The 20,774-nt window shown below is 40.8% G+C and overlaps 1 protein-coding gene across 4 annotated transcripts in view; it reads left to right on the forward strand.

Moving 5' to 3' along the window:
* The first annotated feature begins 9,352 nt into the window (after positions 1-9,352).
* The window catches only part of LOC139376328 (far upstream element-binding protein 3-like), a 63,908-nt gene continuing 52,486 nt past the window's right edge, over positions 9,353-20,774 (forward strand). For 2 of the 4 annotated variants that reach the window (XM_071118723.1, XM_071118725.1), the window contains exons 1-3: positions 9,353-9,719; positions 13,995-14,079; positions 20,129-20,162. In XM_071118723.1, coding sequence (XP_070974824.1) covers positions 9,618-9,719; positions 13,995-14,079; positions 20,129-20,162 — 221 coding nt within the window. In that variant the 5' untranslated portion in view covers positions 9,353-9,617. The remainder of the gene's footprint in view (positions 9,720-13,994; positions 14,080-20,128; positions 20,163-20,774) is intronic. The other 2 variants (XM_071118724.1, XM_071118722.1) reach the window with 2 other exon arrangements.

The raw sequence follows: 20,774 nt of genomic DNA on the forward strand, positions 1-20,774 counted from the left end.
ACCTGGTTTCTTCACACATCGCGCCGACAGAAACAAACATCTCTCTGGTAAGAAGAAGGACGGGGGTGTTTGCCTTATGATTAACGAGTCGTGGTGTGATCATAACAACATAACGGAACTCAAGTCCTTTTGTTCACCTGACCTAGATTTCCTTATAATCAAATGCCGACCACATTATCTACCAAGAGAACTCTCTTCGATCATAATCACAGTCGTGTATATTCCCCCCCATGCAGACACATCGACGGCCCTGAAAGAACGTCATTTCACTCTATGTAAACTGGAAACCACATATCCTGAGGCTGCATTTATTGTAGCTGGGGATTTTAGCAATGCCAATCTGAAAACAAGACTCCCTAAATTTGATCAGCAAATCGAATGTGCCACCCGGCTGGCAAAACACTGGATCATTGTTATTATAACTTCCACGACGCATACAAAGCCCTCCCTCCTTTCGGAAAAACTGACCACGACTCCATTTTGCTGCTCCCAGCCTATAGATAGAAACTAAAACAGGAAGTGCCCGTGCTCAGGTCTGTTCAACGCTGGTCCGACCAATCTGATTCCACGCTTCAAGATTGCTTCGATCACGTGGACTGGGATATGTTCCTCATAGCGTCGAACAATAACATTGATGCATACGCTGATTTGGTGAGCCAGTTTATTAGCAAGTGCATCAGTGATGTTGTAGCCACAGCGTCTATTAAAACCTTCCCCAACCACAAACCGTGGATTGATTGCAGCATTCACACAAAAAAGAAAGCACAAACCACTGGTTTTAATCAGGGCAAGGTGACCGGAAACAAGACCGAATACAAACAGTGTAGCTATTCCCTCCGCAAGGCTATCAAACAAGCTAAGTGTCATTATAGAGAAAAAGTAGCGTTGCAATTCAACATCTCATGTTGTACTCTGTACCATCTTCTGCATCTTGCCTATGCCGTTCGGCCATCGCTCACTCATTAATCTTTATGTACATATTCTTATTTATTCCTTTACACTTGTGTGTAAAAGGTAGTTGTTGTAAAATTGTTAGATTACTTGTTAAATATTACTGCATGGTCGGAACTAGAAGCACAAGCATTTCCTTACACTAGCATTAACATCTGCTAACCATGTGTATGTGACAAATATAATTTGATTTGGTATATTGGCCATATACCACCCCCTCTAATGCCTTATTGCGTAATTATAGAATCTTGTGTGTGCTGAATTTGCATGTTGTGTTTACAATTCCACGTTGGTGATAAGGCATTATTTGTTTGACTGTGTCATGTATAATCCCTCTCCGGCCTCTTGGTTATCATGCTGCTGATTATCCCGCACACCAGTCACCATCGTGCAGCGTTTTGAGCGTACATTTTCCTTTTTATTAGAATGTCACCGACAAAAACAATAAACAATACAAAATGACTGTGACACTTAACAGGGCTATGATGCCTCTAACAAAGTTAACTTCCCATGAAACCAACAGGGGGAAAGGCTGCCTAAGTATGATTCCCAATCAGAGACAACGATAGACAGCTGTCCCTGATTGAGAACCATACCTGGCCAAACACAAAGAAATAGAAAACATCGAAAATCAGAACATAGAATGCCCACCCAAATCACACCCTGACCAAACCAAAATAGAGACATCAAAAGACTCTCTCAGGTCAGGGCGTGACACCCTATATATGTCACTCCCCTTAATTTGTTCCTCAAGTGTTATTGACTCTGTTTTCATGTCGGTGCGTTGTTTGGGTTTCGTGTTCATTGTTGCTTTTATTCATTAAAACCTCATATGGCCAAGCGGCAGTGTTCGGAAGTTCGGATGACTGACGTGCCCAAAGTAAACTGCCTGTTATTTAGGCCCAGAAGCTAGGAGATGCATATAATCAGTAGCATTGTATAGAAAGCATTGAAGTTTCTAGAACTGTTAAAATAATGTCTGTGAGTATAACAGAACTGATATGGCAGGCAAAAACCTGAGGGAAATCCATCCGGAAAAGTGTATTTTGAGGTCACAGGCCATTTCAATGCTAGCCTATGGGATATACAAATAACTAGGACCCAGGTTGCAGTTCCTATAGAACAGTTTACAGTTCCCAGCTTCCACTAGATGTCAGTCTTTAGAAAGGGTTTCAGGCTTGTTGTTCCTTTTATCCAGGTGGGAAAGGGCAGTGTTGAGTGCAATAGAGATTACATCATCTGTGGATCTGTTGGGGCGGTATGCAAATTGGAGTGGGTCTATGTTTTCTGGGAAAATGTTGTTGATGTGAGCCATGACCAGCCTCTCAAAGCACTTGTCAGTGAAGACTTGCCAATTGGTCAGCACATGCTCGGAACACACGTCCTGGTAATCCGTCTGGCCCTGCGGCCTTGTGAATGTTGACCTGTTAAAAGGTCTTACTCACATCGGCTACAGAGAGCGTGATCACACAGTCGTCTGTAACAGCTGATGCTCTCATGCATGTTTCACTGTTACTTGCCTCGAAGTGAGTAGTAGTAATTTAGTTCGTCTGGTGGTTTCGTGTCACTGAGCAGCTCGTGGCTGTGCTTCCCTTTGTAGTCTGTAAAAGTTTGCAAGCCCTGCCACATTTGACGAGCATCGGAGCCAGTGTAGTATGATTCAATCTTAGTCCTGTTGTCACGGAACTGTCATTACACACACCTGGTCCCTATTCCCTTTGATTGGTAATTCTATAAGTGTGCCTTTTGTTTACCATCGTCCTGTCGATTATTGTTCCAATGTCTGTTGGTTCGTGTGAGTACCTGTGCTATGTTGTTTTGGCTTCCGTGCCACGTATATTGTGCAGATGATTACGGGTCTCGTACCGTGTGATAGTCATTGTTCGCTGGTGTTATTTATTCGAGGTACTCCTTGCTATTTTGTTTGGGTTTCCACCTGTGTTTTGCATACATGTTTGTTTGGTTTTCATCCCCATGCCTTCACACGGCATGCTGTAATTTGGGTGAAATAAAAAAACTATTACGCATTCCTGCGCTTGTATCCCGATCTCTTTATATCAACATGACACCTGTATTGAAGCTTTGCCTGTTTGATGGTTCGGTGGGGGGCATAGTGGATTTCCTATAAGTGTCATGACATTGCCCTGTTGGTGAGGTTTATGACCCTCATAAATACCTTTACCCTTTTCCTCTCTCTACTCTACAGATTTGACTCTTGGAAAGCAGTTTGTTAACATCGAGAGAGTCTGGTAACATCAAAGGGGTGGGGAATGGAACCATATTTCGGTAATCCAACCAGTTGAAAATATCCATTGGTACTTGAAGAATATGATGTCAGATCAGTTGTGTTCTGAGACATTATTACTGATAATAGGATGGCATAAACTGTATCTTGGAAAGTCTACACATTCTAGTTATCAGATTCACATGGAATTGTTGTGCAATTTAAATGTTTAAATACGAAACTATTTGTGAAAAAATGTAATGTAATTTTAGCTTCTAAATGAGGGAATTGTTTTCATGAAGTAAACTTTGCTCACTCAGTGGCCCCACCCAAGTGAACAGATATTGGTTTTGAACTACAAATCACGCCCTTCTCTCCACCACTACAAAAGCCACGTTGACGAAAAGTCAAGCATGTGTTGCCGATGACGTGAGGACTGCTGTCCATACGTTTTAAATGGCTAATATCAACTACAGAACTAAGCGAACCTCAGTGTGAGCTCTGGTTGCGAATGGTTGAACAACTTGTCGTGGTAATTTCCTGTATTACTAAATGAGGAGAGTTTACAAACTTCACCATAGCCCTTTGACTCTCAAAACAATTCAGTGTCTATAAATGAATTCCGAGAGTGCTTACAAAAGTATACTTAGTATCTTTTATAGCCAAGATCCACCCCTCTCAACTCACATGTCGAACCACAGATCTTAGGAACTTCACAAAGGGCCTTTTACTTGAGTATCCCATAGCCAGATAGCATTAGCTATAAATTATCGTTCAGTTTGGTCTCTTAGACGAGGTTCTACTTCTCGTTCTTGGTACTTCATAGTACCAAAACATTACCTCATCCAATGGCATATATCAATTGTCAATTCTAGATACTTCCATCTCAAATACACCCCTTTCTGGACAAGCTCATGGAGGGGAGTGAGCCTCTAGGTCATATACTAGGTCAAGATAAGTTTCAACATCAGAGGGGACATACAATGGTTCCAGACACTGATATACTCCTCCCCCCAATGGGAAAAGGAGGGAGTGACTGGAGTACAGACATTGTGGAGCCCTTCACATGGTTTAACAGATACATTCACATATGAAGACAATCCTGACCTCTCCCTTCTCTGGGCCCCAAGTGACTATCTCACATAAGCATATTATGAAAGTAAATAAAACATTTTATTTATCAATGTTAACTAACTCATTCTGATTCAGCTACGACAGACTACAACCTAACAAAATTAACATTGCGTTCCCGGTGATGTGAGGACTGATGTCTATACATTTAAAAGGGTGAATATCAACATGGAGGTGACGATCGACACGCTGGAAGGATGGATTTCGACTATACCAGCCAGAATATAGCATGAGCTTATAGTATGGCAACTTGGTATGAACTTTAAACTCTTATTCATTTAAAGAAGTGATACATCCTAGACGCCGAGTTAGCAGCAGCAGCTGTAAACGTGGGCTCGGAAAGAACGTACAATCTTCAGAAAGATAGGGTACTACAATGTATCCATTCTACCACAAGACATATTCTTCAAAGGACAAGAGAGATCTCTGTTGGGCAACCCAGCCTTCTATCTACAACCAATCTATCGAAGCGCAGCTCAGAGTAAATATTTCTTATATTTTCCTTTTCCAAATGGGCAGTTATTTAGAATGCATAAGATTCTGTATTTACGATAGCATAGCTTCATAAGGTCCAATAGAGACTAAATTATTTTGTTCCTCAGTCTTCCAGCGCTTTCATTCAAACCCAACCCCTTTTCTTTGTGTAACCAGCCATCATATTGGTTCTGTCCATTCAGGATGCTTTCTTGTATGACATAATTAGTCATCAATGTATGATCCATCCTGTGTATATGTAATTCTTTGTGATTATTTAGGTATTTAGTAAATAAATAATTCAAACACATTTTGTATTGCTGATTCAACTTGTTAGCCAGGGTTCGTGAAGATAACCAAGAATTTTACGACGTTCAGATGAGACTGAATGAGGTGACAATTAATAATTGACTGCTATTGATATAAAAGATGACCAGATCTTTAAGAGTTTATTCGGAAGACAACAGCTCTATAAACATTCTTCCATGGACATATTTAGCAAGGTCTTTAGTCAGCCGTATCCAATACCAGGTGAATCAAAATCATTCATTATAGCAAGCAGGGTTCGGATTTTCACCCTCCAGACATTATTTCCTAAAGGTCAAAATTATGAAATGCCTATGTATGTTATGTTGTAAATTAGAACATTAATTATGCCCCTATTTTAGATTACTATGATGTTTTTTTACACTGTACCCAATGATTCATGAAAACTTGTTTGGTAGGTCATGTCCTCATTGTGGTTTTGCAGACATGTTTGATACGTTTTATGTACACACATTATTCGAATATTCATGAAATGCATATTGTTATATTTGGTAGCACTTATTTGTTTTTCCTTCACCTCCTACCCCTTTCGATGCATGGAATGGATGTGGCTGTGACTTGGTCTACATAAGGGTGCTAATTTAAAAAACTCACAAAAGCTCTGACGATGGCCGTGAGGCCGATACATTAGGCTTATTAAAGATCAGTGATACGATCAAGAGCCGTGTGTGGGTTCCTTCTTCTTTTTTCTCATCTTATCCGGGTGTTGCCATGCACTGCAAAAAAGATAGCTCAGATGTGCGAGTGCCTTCTGAATTTTGAATTTGACTTTACAAACAACAAGAGGGCTTAACAGGAGTCTATTTCTTCGGAGCCTAGACCTATATAAAATAACTTAATTGGCTGAGATAGGCTATGAGGCTTAACAGCCTAAGAAGTAGGATTTATTAGGCCAACTTACAATTGCAACTGATCAAAAATGTAGCCTCCTACATAAAACAATAATTTTAAAGAAGAAAAGTCTGCACGTTCAAACTTCAACAATGTAACTAAAATGAAAGCGCACATTTGCAATTCCCAAACTCTAAAAGTAATTGGAAAAGTAGATACAAATGATGTATGACATTGTGGTTACAATAAAGAATGTAGCCCATCATGCAAATGATTCCTGTTAGCAGGACAAAATACTTTTTATAGCCCGGCTACTGTTGTGAAAATCCCTCAGCTTGCCATGTATTCGATGCTTAAGTACTCTAAAGTGTTACATTTCTAACTCAAAACAGCATTTCTTCATCAACATCTTCTTGATCTTCTTTCTTTTTTTCTGTAGCAATTTTGAGAAAATTGCTCAAGGTCAGCGGTTGATTCGTCTGTGAAGATGACATTATTGAATGTCTCACCAGCTTTGATCCATACCTGGGCTTGGACGCAAAGTTCTTTGTTTGTCAGACGAATCATTGGGTTGAAACTACAGAACAGTACAAAACAAGCGAACACACATGGTTAATATTCTGAGAATTAAAATAAATAAATATATATACTGTATGTATACAGTGGGGCAAAAAAGTATTTAGTCAGCCACCAATTGTACAAGTTCTCCCACTTAAAAAGATGAGAGAGGCCTGTAGGTACACTTCAACTATGACAGACAAAATGTGACAAAAAAAATCCAGAAGATCACATTGTAGGAATTTTAATGAATTTATTTGCAAATTATGGTGGAAAATAAGTATTTGGTCAATAACAAAAGTTTATCTCAATACTTTGTTATATACCCTTTGTTGGCAATGACAGACAGAGGTTAAACGTTTTCTGTAAGTCTTCACAAGGTTTTCACACACTGTTGCTGGTATTTTGGTCCATTCCTCCATGCAGATCTCCTCTAGAGCAGTGATGTTTTGGGGCTGTTGCTGGGCAACACGGACTTTCAACTCCCTCCAAAGATTTTCTATGGGGTTGAGATCTGGAGACTGGCTAGGCCACTCCAGGACCTTGAAATGCTTCTTACGAAGCCACTCATTCGTTGCCCGGGCGGTGTGTTTGGGATCATTGTCATGCTGAAAGACCCAGCCACGTTTCATCTTCAATGCCTTTGCTGATAGAGGGAGGTTTTCACTCAAAATCTTACGATACATGGCCCCATTCATTCTTTCCTTTACACGGATCAGTCGTCCTGGTCTCTTTGCAGAAAAACAGCCCCAAAGCATGATGTTTCCACACCCATGCTTCACAGTAGGTATGGTGTTCTTTGGATGCAACTCAGCATTCTTTGTCCTACAAACACAACGAGTTGAGTTTTTAAGAAAAAGTTATATTTTGGTTTCCTCTGACCATATGACATTCTCCCAATCTTCTTCTGGATCATCCAAATGCTCTCTAGCAAACTTCAGACGGGCCTGGACATGTACTAGCTTAAGCAGGGGGACACGTCTGGCACTGCAGGATTTGAGTCCCTGGCGGCGTAGTGTGTTACTGATGGTAGGCTTTGTTACTTAGGTCCCAGCTTTCTGCAGGTCATTCACTAGGTCCCCCCGTGTGGTTCTGGGATTTTTGCTCACCGTTCTTGTGATCATTTTGACCCCACGGGGTGAGATCTTGCGTGGAGCCCCAGATCGAGGGAGATTATCAGTGGTCTTGTATGTCTTCCATTTCCTAATAATTGCTCCCACAGTTGATTTCTTCAAACCAAGCTGCTTACCTATTGCAGATTCAGTCTTTCCAGCCTGGTGCAGGTCTACAATTTTGTTTCTGGTGTCCTTTGACAGCTCTTTGGTCTTGGCCATAGTGGAGTTTGGAGTGTGACTGTTTGAGGTTGTGGACAGGTGTCTTTTATACTGATAACAAGTTCAAACAGGTGCCATTAATACAGGTAACGCGTGGAGGACAGAGGAACCTCTTAAAGAAGAAGTTACAGGTCTGTGAGAGCCAGAAATCTTGCTTGTTTGTTGGTGACCAAATACTTATTTTCCAACATAATTTGCAAATAAATTCATAAAAAATCCTACAATGTGATTTTCTGGATTTTTTTTCTCATTTTGTCTGTCATAGTTGAAGTGTACCTATGATGAAAATTACAGGCCTCTCTCATCTTTTTAAGTGGGAGAACTTGCACAATTGGTGGCTGACTAAATACTTTTTTGCCCCACTGTATCGTCCTACTGCCCAGCCGTAATATATTATCGTTTTTTAATGTCCCATTGGTAGGATATACATGCTCGTAGTTTGTCTATTTTATTATCGATTGATTGTAAGTTGGCTAATAGTACCGATGGTAAAGGTAGATTACCCTCTCAGCGACGGATCCTTACAAGGCACCCGGACCGTCGTCCACGATACTTTCCTCTTTTCCTCCTGCTAATGACAAGTGTCTGGAGGAAATTGTCGAGTGTCTGGAGGAAATCCTTCCCATTCAACTCATTGAAGAAGAAAAATTCCTCCAGTCCAGTACGGGGTGAGTAATCGCCGCCCTGATATCAAGAAGCTCTTTTCGGTCATAAGACAAGGTGGCAAGAACATTATGTACAAAATAAGCTACAAATAACGCAAAAGAAACCATGCACAATAGCACAATTGATTATGGGATCATAAAACAGAGGTCATCTCCTTCGGTGCCATTTCCTTCAGAGCCTTTACTTTCCAATGGGAGCAAATGAATCATAGCAGGCAGAAGAAGCGAAGAGGTGGGCAGAGACATGAACGAGCTACGAAGATCCGATTGGCACATTCTAGCTAATTTTTGCACATTTCATTTAGGGAATGCCTACTCTGTGAAGCAAGTGTGTGCAATGTCTCATTTCGTTCTTGTACTCCTTCTAAACAACACCATAATTTGTTTGGGGGAAAGGGTAAAGTCTACAAACTTCAGTCCACTCTGCCTTTTACAGATTGTAGTTTTGGAAATAGAGAACTGAATGGAGATCAAATGCTTTATCGATAAAAACATTTGCAGAATATCTGCCAAAATCTATCCTCTCCCATTGCCGGCCACTGGGCTTCCGCTCATCACCATATTTGGTAGTGAGTGGAAACGCCAACTGGATGCTTCACGTTTTTCAACAGGTGAAATCTCTGGTTCGAGGCTTTCTGGAACGCTTTGCAAGTCAGACCAAGCTGTTGTTTGGGGTTAGAGAAGTGAAACATTCTTCCTTAATTGTTAATTTTCTCAAATTCTAAAGGCACAGCCTAGAGTCGAGCCAATATCTTCAGTAGTCGAACATGTTATTTCTACAACCTCGTGAAAGTGATGTTTTTTTTGTATAAAATAACTATATCAAAGGCATTACTAGTTTGACTTCCTGCACATGCGCAATTCGGCGTGAGACAAATGTTAGACCCCATTCCGTGTTTCTGCGCGTACATTTTGCTACCCAAGGTCGCGCCATGACATCGCCTACAAGTGTAATCTGGGATTTCTATTGGAGAAGCAGTTTTAGACTCATGCTGTACTGTCTTTAATGTAGTCTTTAATGTTTTGACTTTGTGGCTGTGGTAACAACCTTGCAGTGCAGTGCTTTTCCACGTGACCGAACGCGGAAGCGGATTGTACAAACAACAGCTGAGAAGTCTGGGGATGATGATGATGATGGCGGAGTTGGTGCAGGGACAGGCCTCCGTGGCTCAGCCCGGAATGAAAGCTGACGGCTTCGCCGACGCTTTACATCGGGCTCGACAGGTAATAACAGTATAAACACTCGCAAAGAAATCGATTGATTTTGAACTAAGCCTTTTAAACGACGAAAACACTTTTATTTTAACTCGCCCATCACCAGTTTATGCTATGCGCTCATGGAAAAACACACTAGCTAGACAGCTAATGTTACCTATCCGGCTAACTAGCATGCTAAGCTAGTTGACAACCACAATAGTTTCGAGTTCGCAATGAATACTCGTGCTTGTTCATTTTTGGATACAACAGGGCACGACAGGAAACAATGTTTTTATGTAGTTAACCGTGTTAATGTCTTCAAGTGACTTCGTTAATCCAGCTAGGTAGCTAACTAGCTAGCTACGTTTTCTACACGTGTCCACATGCAACCTGTTGTTCAGTCACTGAAGTTCTGGGGTTGAAACCCATAACAATCTGTGACAAGTGGTCGAAGGTTCCAAACCCATCCACTCGTTTTTAAACAGATATCCGTTTTGTTTCCCAGTGGTAGGTAGACAACATTGATCCAGTTGCCCCTCCCTCCCCTGTTGAGACAGTGTCAAAGTTTGTAGCTCCATTATGTAACTGGCAAGCACCAGATATACACTTCGGGGAGCGGGTGATGTCTAGTCAGGAACCCGTTTAGGGAGTAGGTTAATTCAGTACTATGTTATATTTTACCTTATAAAACAAAGTGTTTTTCGGGACGAGCAAAACATATTTTTACTAGCCAACTACTATAACTAACGTGGCTATTTTTTGTGCTACATAAAGGTTAGGGATAACTTTTTTTTAAAAACCTTTATTTAACTAGGCAAGTCAGTTAATAAGAACAAATTATTATTTACAATGACAGCCTATCCTGGCCAAATCTGATATTACAGTGCTCCCTTGTGCGAAATATACATTATTTAGTTTTGATTGATTGACCCATCTATTACATTGTTTGACAGAAACTTGCACTTTAGCACCAAAACTCATGGAGAGGTGATAACTTGGCCCCTGAAAGATTCAAAATAATTTCAAGAGTTGACAAGAATTTATTTGGAAGGAGAATGGTACAACTGCATCGGCATACATTGGCAACTCAAAGTTCAGGGGTGGGGGGGACTAGATCCAACTGGGAAAAACTGTTTTTAACTGTCATCCAACTTGGAAAATCAGGCATAGATCTAGAGCTCAGACTTTCTGACCTGAAGTTATGATTTGATCCCCATTTTTTTTTTCTACCCGAGTTCCCAGTTGTCTTGAAAGCACCATGACCATCAGAAGCTGGTAACATCAGTCCAGTAAAATAAAAAAGCGAATAATTCAAATTTATGCTCAGCTGTGCCTCGCAAGTGCTACACCAACTGATTAATTTTTTTAATCAAAGCTTGCTTTCGGAAATATAATATGGTCAGAGAAAAACAATATTGTCAAGTAATATGCTGTGACAATGTATTCGGCCTACTGCACACAACTCATTCCTACAAATAGTTTTTATTAGGTTCATGTTTTTGTAGTCGTGTAAAAAAAATTAAGTTGGTTACCGCTGGTTTAGACATTTCAGTTGCCGGTGAGTCAACTGCGTGTTGTTGTTATTCAGCAGATGGTGGCCCTAGCGCTCATGATGCTTTTGACCTACAGATATTGGATTTGCTTGACGTGTGGGGCGGCAGGTAGCCTAGCGATTAAGAGCATAAGACCACTAGGTTACCCTGGGGCGGCAGGTAGTCTAGCGGTTAAGAGCATAAGACCATTAGGTTACCCTGGGGCGGCAGGTAGCCTAGCGGTTAAGAGTGTAAGACCAGCAACCAAAGGGTCGCTGTTTTGAATCCCAAAGCCAACTAGGTGAAAAATATGTCGATGTGCCCTTGAGCAAAGGCACTTACAGGCATATTTTGGGATTTTGTCAACGAGACCCTTTATCTACGTCCCTAGAGTCAGGAGAAGTCATGGATATCATTTTTATGTCTATAATTTTTGTTTCTTCTAAGACACCTGTCTGATTCGTGCCTGTCTGAGTGGACTAATACGTTGTGGAGGCTGTGGGGATGGCACAGTCCACTTTAAGACGTGCTGCTGAAGTTGTTAATGGTTATTTTACCTAAGAAGAATGGTGCATCGCTAATAACAATTATATTATTTCAGAACAAATGCACTTTCTCCTGCGTTGGATAGTGGTCGCTGTTCACGGTTCTGAAACACATCAGTGCGCTGTTCAGTTGGCGCCTTTTCCTAGACCATGTTGCTACACTACATGGCCAATGCCAAGCATCGGCTGGAGTGGCGTAATGCCCACCGCCATTGTATTCCAGAGCAGTGGAAACGTGTTCTCTGGAGTGATAAACCATCTGGCAGTCCGACGGGTGAATCTGGGTTTGGCGGATGCCAGGAGAACGCTACCTGCCCGAATGCATATTGCCAACTGTAAAGTTTGGTGGAGGAGGAATAATGAATGGGCTGGGGCTGTTGTTCTTGGTTCGGGTTAGGCCCCTTAGTTTCAGTTGAAGGGAAGCTACCTACAGCATACAATTACATTTTTGGTAACTTTGAGGTAACAGATGTATGAAGCCCTTTCATGTTTCAACATGACAATGCCCATATGCACAAAGCGAGGTCCATACAGAAATGGTTTGTCAAGATCAGTGTGGATGAACTTGACTGGCCTGCAATAAATAAACCATTATATTTTGGAAATTGCATTCAAGAATGAATGCAACTGCTTTGAGTCTTTGCTGTAATAAAGGCTTAACAAAAAAGTTACAACAGACTCTCTGGTACGCTTATTTGTTTAGTGTTTACATTGTTCTAAACGGTCAAATTATACTGAACAGAATTATGAACACAACATGCAACAACTTCACAGATTTTACCTGAGTTACAGTTCATAGAAAGTCAGTCAATTGAAATAAATAAATGATACCCTTATCTATGGATTTCACATGACTGGGCAGGGGTGCAGCCTTGGGTCGGCTGGGAGGGCGTAGCCCCACCCCCACACACACGCTTAGGAGCAAAGCCCACCCACTGGGGAGCCAGGCCCAGCCAATCATAATGGGTTTTTCCCCACAAAAGAGAAGCTGGATGTGAAGGTCCTGGGCTGGCGTGATTACACATGGTCTGTGGTTGTGACGTACTGCCAAATTCTCTATAACAATGTTGGTGACGGCTAATGGTAGAGAAATTAACATTCAATTCTCTGGCACAGCTCTGTTGGACATTCCTGCTGTCAGCATACCAATTGCACATTCCCTCAACTTGAGACATCTGTTTGTTATAACCAATTTATTGATGTGAGACGTGATAATGATATGCTATAGATCAGGCCCTATTGTTCATGTGCATGGGTCACGGAAACAGAGCAAGGGTTGGGGGAATCGGGAATGCTTTTCCTAAACAAATGAGGGGTTTCAGTAACAGCACTTTAAAGTCAGAAATGGCTGTAATTATGTTGCAGTTTCAGAAACACGGACAGCGCAATAAACACTGATGATGTTCTGTGGTGGTCGCTGCAGCAGGGAGGAGAGAGAGACAACACTATAAACACTGTTGATGTTCTGTGGTGGTCGCTGCAGCAGGGAGGAGAGTGAGACAACGGGTGCTAGTTTACAGTCGCTCACTGTCATTTTTTTAAAACCCAGTGCAGCAAGTCTGAGCCGAGCCTAGCACAATCAAATAAGTTGAGTTGGACTCCCGCTAGTCATTTGTCTTAATTATTCAAATCAAATGTTATTGTTCACATACACATGGTTAGCAGATATTAATGTGAGTGTAGCGAAATGCTTGTGCTTCTATTATTTCATCAAACAGTGCGCTTAAAGCATCAGACAAGCTCAGTGCATATACTTTATTTGATTAAAACACAATAGATGTGTCTATATAATCGATTGGTCGAAAGTTAAAATCAAATAAAAAGTGTCTAGTAAGAAGGAAATTAGAGGTAGTTTCAAGAACAAATGCTAACTAGCATTAGAGCAATGACTGGAAGTCTATGGGTATCTACTAGTTTGCATTTGATCGCAAAACTACCTCTAACTAACTTCATACTAGACACGGAGTAATACAAATGATATCCATGAGTTCATCTGACTCTGGGGGAATTAGATAAAGGTACATTGCCAAAATCCTGAAGTATCCATTTAACCCTAATTGAGCCCGTATGTGACTAAAATGTAATGTGGTCATAGCACTAGCAATTTGGGAAAACTTAATGCAATTAGCCATTTACGTGTAATGCAACAATGGATACAATGAATGGATTAACTGTTGTATAGAAAATCTGTGAAGTAATTATTATTATTTTTCCTCACCTTTCAGATGGCAGCAAAGATGGGGAATGAGCAGATTGTAGACCCCTCCATGTATGGCTATGGGGGCCAGAAGCGTTCGGTGGAAGATGGAGGTAACCTCCATTTCTCTCCCGCCGACGATTTAAAAAGGATAGTTTCCTGTGGTTTTCACAATGTTTTAATCTTCTTTCCTCCAAACGAGTTCATGAACGTTTTGTCGGTTATCGTAACAATTTTCTAAACTCATACCATAAAAGCCAATAGTAAAAGCTTTCAACATTTTGGATCAGAAATGTTCATGTCCAAGTGTTAAGGTTTACCTCAGTTTAAAATGTTTTTATTCTACTTTTGCATTTTTTTGAGTTCTGTTTCAACTTACAGTGCTAGTTAAAGGTTTGGACACACCTTCTCATTCCAGTGTTTTTCTTTATTTTTTACAATTTTCTACATTGCAGATTAATAGTGAAACCATCAAAACTATGAAATAACTTATATGGAATCATGTAGTAACCAATAAAGTGTTTTACAAATCAAAATATATTTGAGATTCTTCAAAGTAGCCACCCTTTTCCTTGATGACAGCTTTGCACACTTGGAATTCTCTCATCCAGCTTCATGAGGTACTCACCTGGAATGCATTTCAATTAACAGGTGTGCCTTGTTAAGTTAGTTTGTGGAATTTATTTCCTTAATGCATTTGAGCCAGTCAGTTGTGTTGTGACAAGGTAGGGCTGGTATACAGACGATAGGGCTGTCTGGTAAAAGACCAAGTTATATTATGAGAAGAACAGCTCAAATAAGCAAAGAGAAACGACAGTCCATCATTACTTTAAGACATGAAGGTCAGTCAAGAACTTTCAAGAACTTCTAAAGTTTCTCAAATGCAGTCGCAAAAACCATCAAGTGCTATGATGAAACTTGCTCTCATGATGACTGCCACAGGAAAAGAAGACCCAGACTTACCTCTGCTGCAGAGGATAAGTTAGAGTTACCAGCCTCAGAAATTTCAGCTCAAATAAATGCTTCACAGAGTTCAAGTAAGAGACACATCTCAACACCAACTGTTCAGAGGAGACTGTGAATCAGGTCTTCATGCTCGAATTGCTGAAAAGAAACAACTACTAAAGGACACCAATAAGGAGAATAGACTTGCTTGGGCCAAGAAACACAAGCAATGGACATTAGACCGGTTGAAATCAGTCCGTTGGTCTGATGAGTCCAAATTTGAGATTTTTGGTTCCAATCGCCATGTCTTTGTGAGATGCAGATTAGGTGAACGGATGATCTCCGCATTTGTTGTTCCCACCGGGAAGCATGGAGGAGGAGGTGTGGGGGTGCTTTGCTGGTGACACTGTCTGTGATTTATTTAGAATTCAAGGCACACCAGCATGGCTACCACAGCATCTTGTAGCGATATGCCATTCTGCAGCGATACGCCATCCCATCTGGTTTGCACTTAGTGGGACTATCATTGTTTTTCAACAGGCTGTGTAAGGGCTATTTGACCAAGAAGGAGAGTGATGGAGTGCTGCATCAGATGACCTGGCCTCCGCAATCACCCGACCTCAACCCAATTGAGATGGTTTGGGATTAGTTAGACCGCAGAGTGAAGGAAAAGCTGCCAACAAGTGCTCAGCATATGTGTGAACTACTTCAAGGCTGTTGGAAAATAATTCCTCATGAACCTGGTTGTGTGTGCAAAGCTGTCAAGGCAAAGGGTAGATACTTTGAATTATCTGAAATATGCAGTCATGTCCATAAATATTTGGGCATTGACCAAATTTTTATTTTAGCTGTCTACCACAGCATATTGAAGTTGAAATTAAATGATGAATAATTTGTTGGTTTTTACATCCAAATCGGGTGGACGGTGTAGGAATTACAGGACTTTTTACATGTGGTCCCCCCTTTCTAAGGGACCAAAAGTAATTGGACAATTGGCCGCTCAGCTGTTCCATGGCCAGGTGTGTTTTATCCCCTCATTAGGTAATTTACAAGTAAGCAGATAAAATGTCTAGAGTTGATTTCAAGTGTGGCATTTGGAATCTGTTGCATTTAACCCTCAATATGAAGTCCAAAAAGCTGCCATTGAAATGAGCCGTCATTAGGCTGACAACTCAAAACAAACCCGTGAGAAAGAAAAAACATTAGGTGTGACCAAATCATAAGGTTTTATTTCTTTCTTCACATTCCCAGTGGGTCAGAAGTTTACATACACTCAATTAGTATTTGGTAGCATTGCCTTTAAAATGTTTAACTTGGGTCAAACGTTTTGGGTAGCCTTCCACATGCTTCCCACAATAAGTTGGGTGTATTTTGGCCCATTCCTCCTGACAGGCTTCAGGTTTGTAGGCCTCCTTGCTCGCAAAAGGCTTTTCAGTTCTGCCCAAAAACTTTCAATGGGATTGAGGTCAGGGTTTTGTGATGGCCACTCCAATACCTTGACATTGTTGTCCTTAAGCCATTTTGCCACAACTTTGGAAGTATACTCGAGGTCATTGTCCATTTGGAAGATCCATTTGCGACCAGCTTTAACTTTCTGACTGATGTTTTGACATGTTGCTTCAATATATCCACCTAATTTTCCTGCCTCATGAAGCCATCTATTTTGTGAAGTGCACCAGTCCCTCCTGCAGCAAAGCACACCCACAACATGATGCTGCCACCCCCATGCTTCACGGTTGGCGATGGTGTTCTTCAGCTTGCAATCCTCCCCCTTTTTCCTCCAAATATAATGATGGTCATTATGGTCAAACACTTCTATTTTTGTTTCATCAGACCAGAAGACATTTCTCCAAAAAGTACGATCTTTGTCCCCATGTGCAGTTGCAAACCGTTTTTATGGTGGTTTTGGAGCAGTGGCTTCTTCCTTCCTTAATAACCTCTTGGAACCACCATTCCTGAATCCGGGATAATTGTCATCAACTACGCTAAATAGCATAGCGCAACGGTCAAATAATCTTACTAGAAAATATTCATATTCATGAAATCACAAGTGAAATATAGCGAAACACAGCTTAGCCTTTTGTTAATCACCCTGTCGTTTCAGATTTTGAAATGATGCTTTACAGCGAAAACAATACAAGCGTTTGTGTAAGTTTATCGATATACTAGAAAAACATTATGTACACCTAGAGGCAGGAAACTTGGTCACAAATCAGAAAAGCAATCGTTTACCTTTGATGATCCTCGGATGTTTTCACTCACGAGACTCCCAGTTAGACAGCATATTTTCCTTTTGTTCAATAAATATATTTTTTATATCCAAATACCTCCGTTAGTTTGATGCGTTATGCCCAGGAATCCACCGGAAATAGCGGTCACGACAACGTAGACAAAAATTCCAAATTATATCCATAATATCGACAGAAACATGGCAAACGTTTTTTATAATCAATCCTCAAGGTGTTTTTCAAATATCTATTCGATAATACACTGCTCAAAAAAGTAAAGGGAACACTAAAATAACACACCCTAGATCTGAATGAATGAAATATTCTTATTAAATACTTTTTTCTTTACATAGTTGAATGTGCTGACAACAAAATCACACAAATTATCAATGGAAATCAAATTTATCAACCCATGGAGGTCTGGATTTGGAGTCACACTCAAACGTGGAAAACCACACTACAGGCTGATCCAACTTTGATGTACTTTGCAACGCCACGGTTGTGGGTTCGATTCCCACGGGGGACTAGTATAAAAATGTATGCACTCACTACTACTGTAAGTCGCTCTGGATAAGAGTGTCTGCTAAATGACGTAAATGTAAATTGCAGTTTTATTATTAGAGATTCACAGCGATGCTTTACCTGGCTACCCAGACTCGATGCTTCTCCACGCCCATGGACTTTAGTGTCTTCTCTGCAATGAGTCTGGATCTGAGTACCTCCCCGAGTACCTCCCCGACTCTTCACCGAATGCATACACATTTGGGACGATCTGATTGGTCCAGAAACCGATGGGTTGGCCCAGAGCAAAAACACAGCGGTTTGAAAATTCATCATTGGCTTTGATACTTTGATTGGTTAGAGACGATCCAATCGCTGGTGACTTTGTTTTGTACAATGCCCTTCATCACCACAAACGACTTCAATGATGGCAGTCTGACTAAAGTATGTAGCGAACAACAGAGCAGCGGAATCAGGCTAAACGAAGCTGATACCTATTGTTATTATCTGAATTCTTATTTAGTTTTTTTCCTTTACATGGTCAAATGACTCAAGATTGGAAAAATAAAAATGGACTAAAAGTCAAATTCACTCCGAATTTGGTCTTCGGACTCATCACAACAGCCCCTAAAGAGTTTGAGAAACAAAAGTTTATGCGTTTAAAGATGGCCACGCTATACCAGTAGCGGCGTATTAGCACATATGCTAAAAATATTTAACATCTTCTCATGAACAATAGGTATAAATGGAATGTAGGCCCATGGTACATGTCTTAATTTAGTTTGAGAAAAGCTAAGGGATTGGTCAAAAGATGGCTGAGTTATTGGCAAATCAGATTAATGTGTCCATTGAATAAACCACTTTAAATTCGCTCCACATTGGCCTATCAACTTTTTAAAATGGTTTTATTTAACCCTTATTTAACTAGGCAAGTCAGTTAAGAACTGAATCTTATTTATAATGACGGCCTATCCTGGCTAAATCCTCATATCCGTCGCCCCGTTTGACCTAGAGACTTGGACCTTTTTATGTAGGTGTTTTTCCTCATGGGGAATACATTTGCCTCACTGGCCCATAGATTTTCCTCTATTCTGAAGGACCTTATCTTAAAAATGTTATCAAATAACTCCAAATTCGATATGTAGGCCCATGGTAAAGGCAAATCAGATTAATGTGTCCATTTTAATAAACCACTTTAAATTAACTTTAAATTCAATAAACCACTTTAAATTCACTTCACTCTGGCCTATCAACTTTTAAAAGTTTTATTTAACTAGGAAAGTCAGTTAAGAACAAATTCTTATTTACGTTGACGGCACTGCCCTATGGGACTCCCAATCACGTCTGGTTGTGATACAGCCAGGAATCAAACCATGGTCTGTAGTGACGCCTCTAGCATTGAGATGCAGTGCCTTAGACCGCAGTGCCACTTGGGAAACTGGTATATAAACTCAATACATTAAGTGAACACGTTAAGGGATACTTTGGGATTTTGGCAATGAGGCCCTTTACCTGCTTCCCCACAGTCAGATGAACTCAGATACTATTTGCAAACTAGCATTTGCGCTAACTCTCTAATTAGCGTTGGCTCGCAAAACTACCTCTACCTTTCTTTATACTGGACACAGAGAGACATACAAAAGGTATCCACGAGTTCATCTGACTGGGGAAGTAGGTAAAGGGCCTCATTGCCAAAATCCCAAAGTATCCCTTTAAGAATGATTACCTGCTGCATTCAAAGATAATCAACCTACAGCACTAGACTGAACTTTACTGATTGCTTTATAAGGAAGATAGTTCCCACATGATAGTGCTTGCTTTGTTATCCATCTGATCTTGTCCTTTCTGTCATCCTGTGAACCCTGTTCATTGCTGCTTGCAATTTTATTATTGGATTTATTCAACTAATGGGCATAGACTTAAGACTCTATTTTTTACTTTGGCTAATAGTCATCATAAAAAGTAGTGGGGTAGTGTATCCTTTACTCATCTGGGCTGTTACATGATACGCTGCATTTCGGATGAGCCCTCTCAGCTTCTCCGTCAGTTGTTTTCGGCCTGTTGTAGCCTATTATTGTCTCTGGTTTGTTAATGTTGAAGGAATAGCTGGAGTCTGTGCCGTGCCAAGCTTCATCCCCTAGCTTTGGGTTCTGGCCAGAGGGAGGCATGTCTAATATGTTATTAACTGGGAGGGGGTTAGCTTAGCTAGCATATCCAACTTTATACCTGTCATAGGCTCATCTCCTAGTGGGGGGGTGTATTGCACACACACTTTACTTCGCCATCCAGCTGTGTGTCTGATATAAAAAAATATTGACAGATCCATCTCATCATTTTCACCCTCTGCCCAGGCGCATAACTCCTGCAATTGGGCTCTTTGGCACAGGTGCAGGATGCAGTTAATACTTCTAATCTTTTTCTCTCTCCACTGCATCTCCATCTGGCTCTGGTCCCATCCCTGGTTGGCTCTTGTCTATTTCCCTCACAGTAGGTAACCAGCTGGGAGCCATGGTACATCAAAGGTAAGCCTGTAGCCAGCACCAATTTACCCGCTGTATTGACAGACTAAATAGGTATTGATTGAGAAATCTGTGCGATGATTCCCCCTCCTCCACGTCATTTTAGCTTACTGTCCAACCCAAAGACATAACTTTGGATCCCCAGTGGGATAGCACTGAAGTACTGAGACCAGATAATGATTGGTGATCAGCATCACTGTTTTGTTTGAAAATATAGTAAAGTCTAAGTATTATAGAAACGCAACATGCAACAATTTCAAAGATTTTACAGTTCATATAAAGAAATCTGTCAATTTAAATAAATTAATTCGGCCCTAATCTATGGATTTCACATGACTGGGAATACAGATATGCATTTGTTAGTCACAGATACCTTAAAAAGAAATGGGCCTCACAATGGGCCTCAGGATCTCGTCACGGTATTTCTGTGTATTCAAATTGCCATCAATAAAATACAATTGTGTTTCTTGTCCGGAGCTTATACCCATGCCATAATCCCACCGCCACCAGGGGGCACTCTGTTCACATCGTTGACATCGTTGACATCAGCAAACCATACTACGCCATACACGTAGTCTGTGGTTGATGCCGGCTGGATGCCGGCTGGATGCAGTG

Source organism: Oncorhynchus clarkii, chromosome 20 (assembly GCF_045791955.1).
Source record: "Oncorhynchus clarkii lewisi isolate Uvic-CL-2024 chromosome 20, UVic_Ocla_1.0, whole genome shotgun sequence".
In the NCBI taxonomy this organism is placed as follows: Eukaryota; Metazoa; Chordata; class Actinopteri; order Salmoniformes; family Salmonidae; genus Oncorhynchus; species Oncorhynchus clarkii.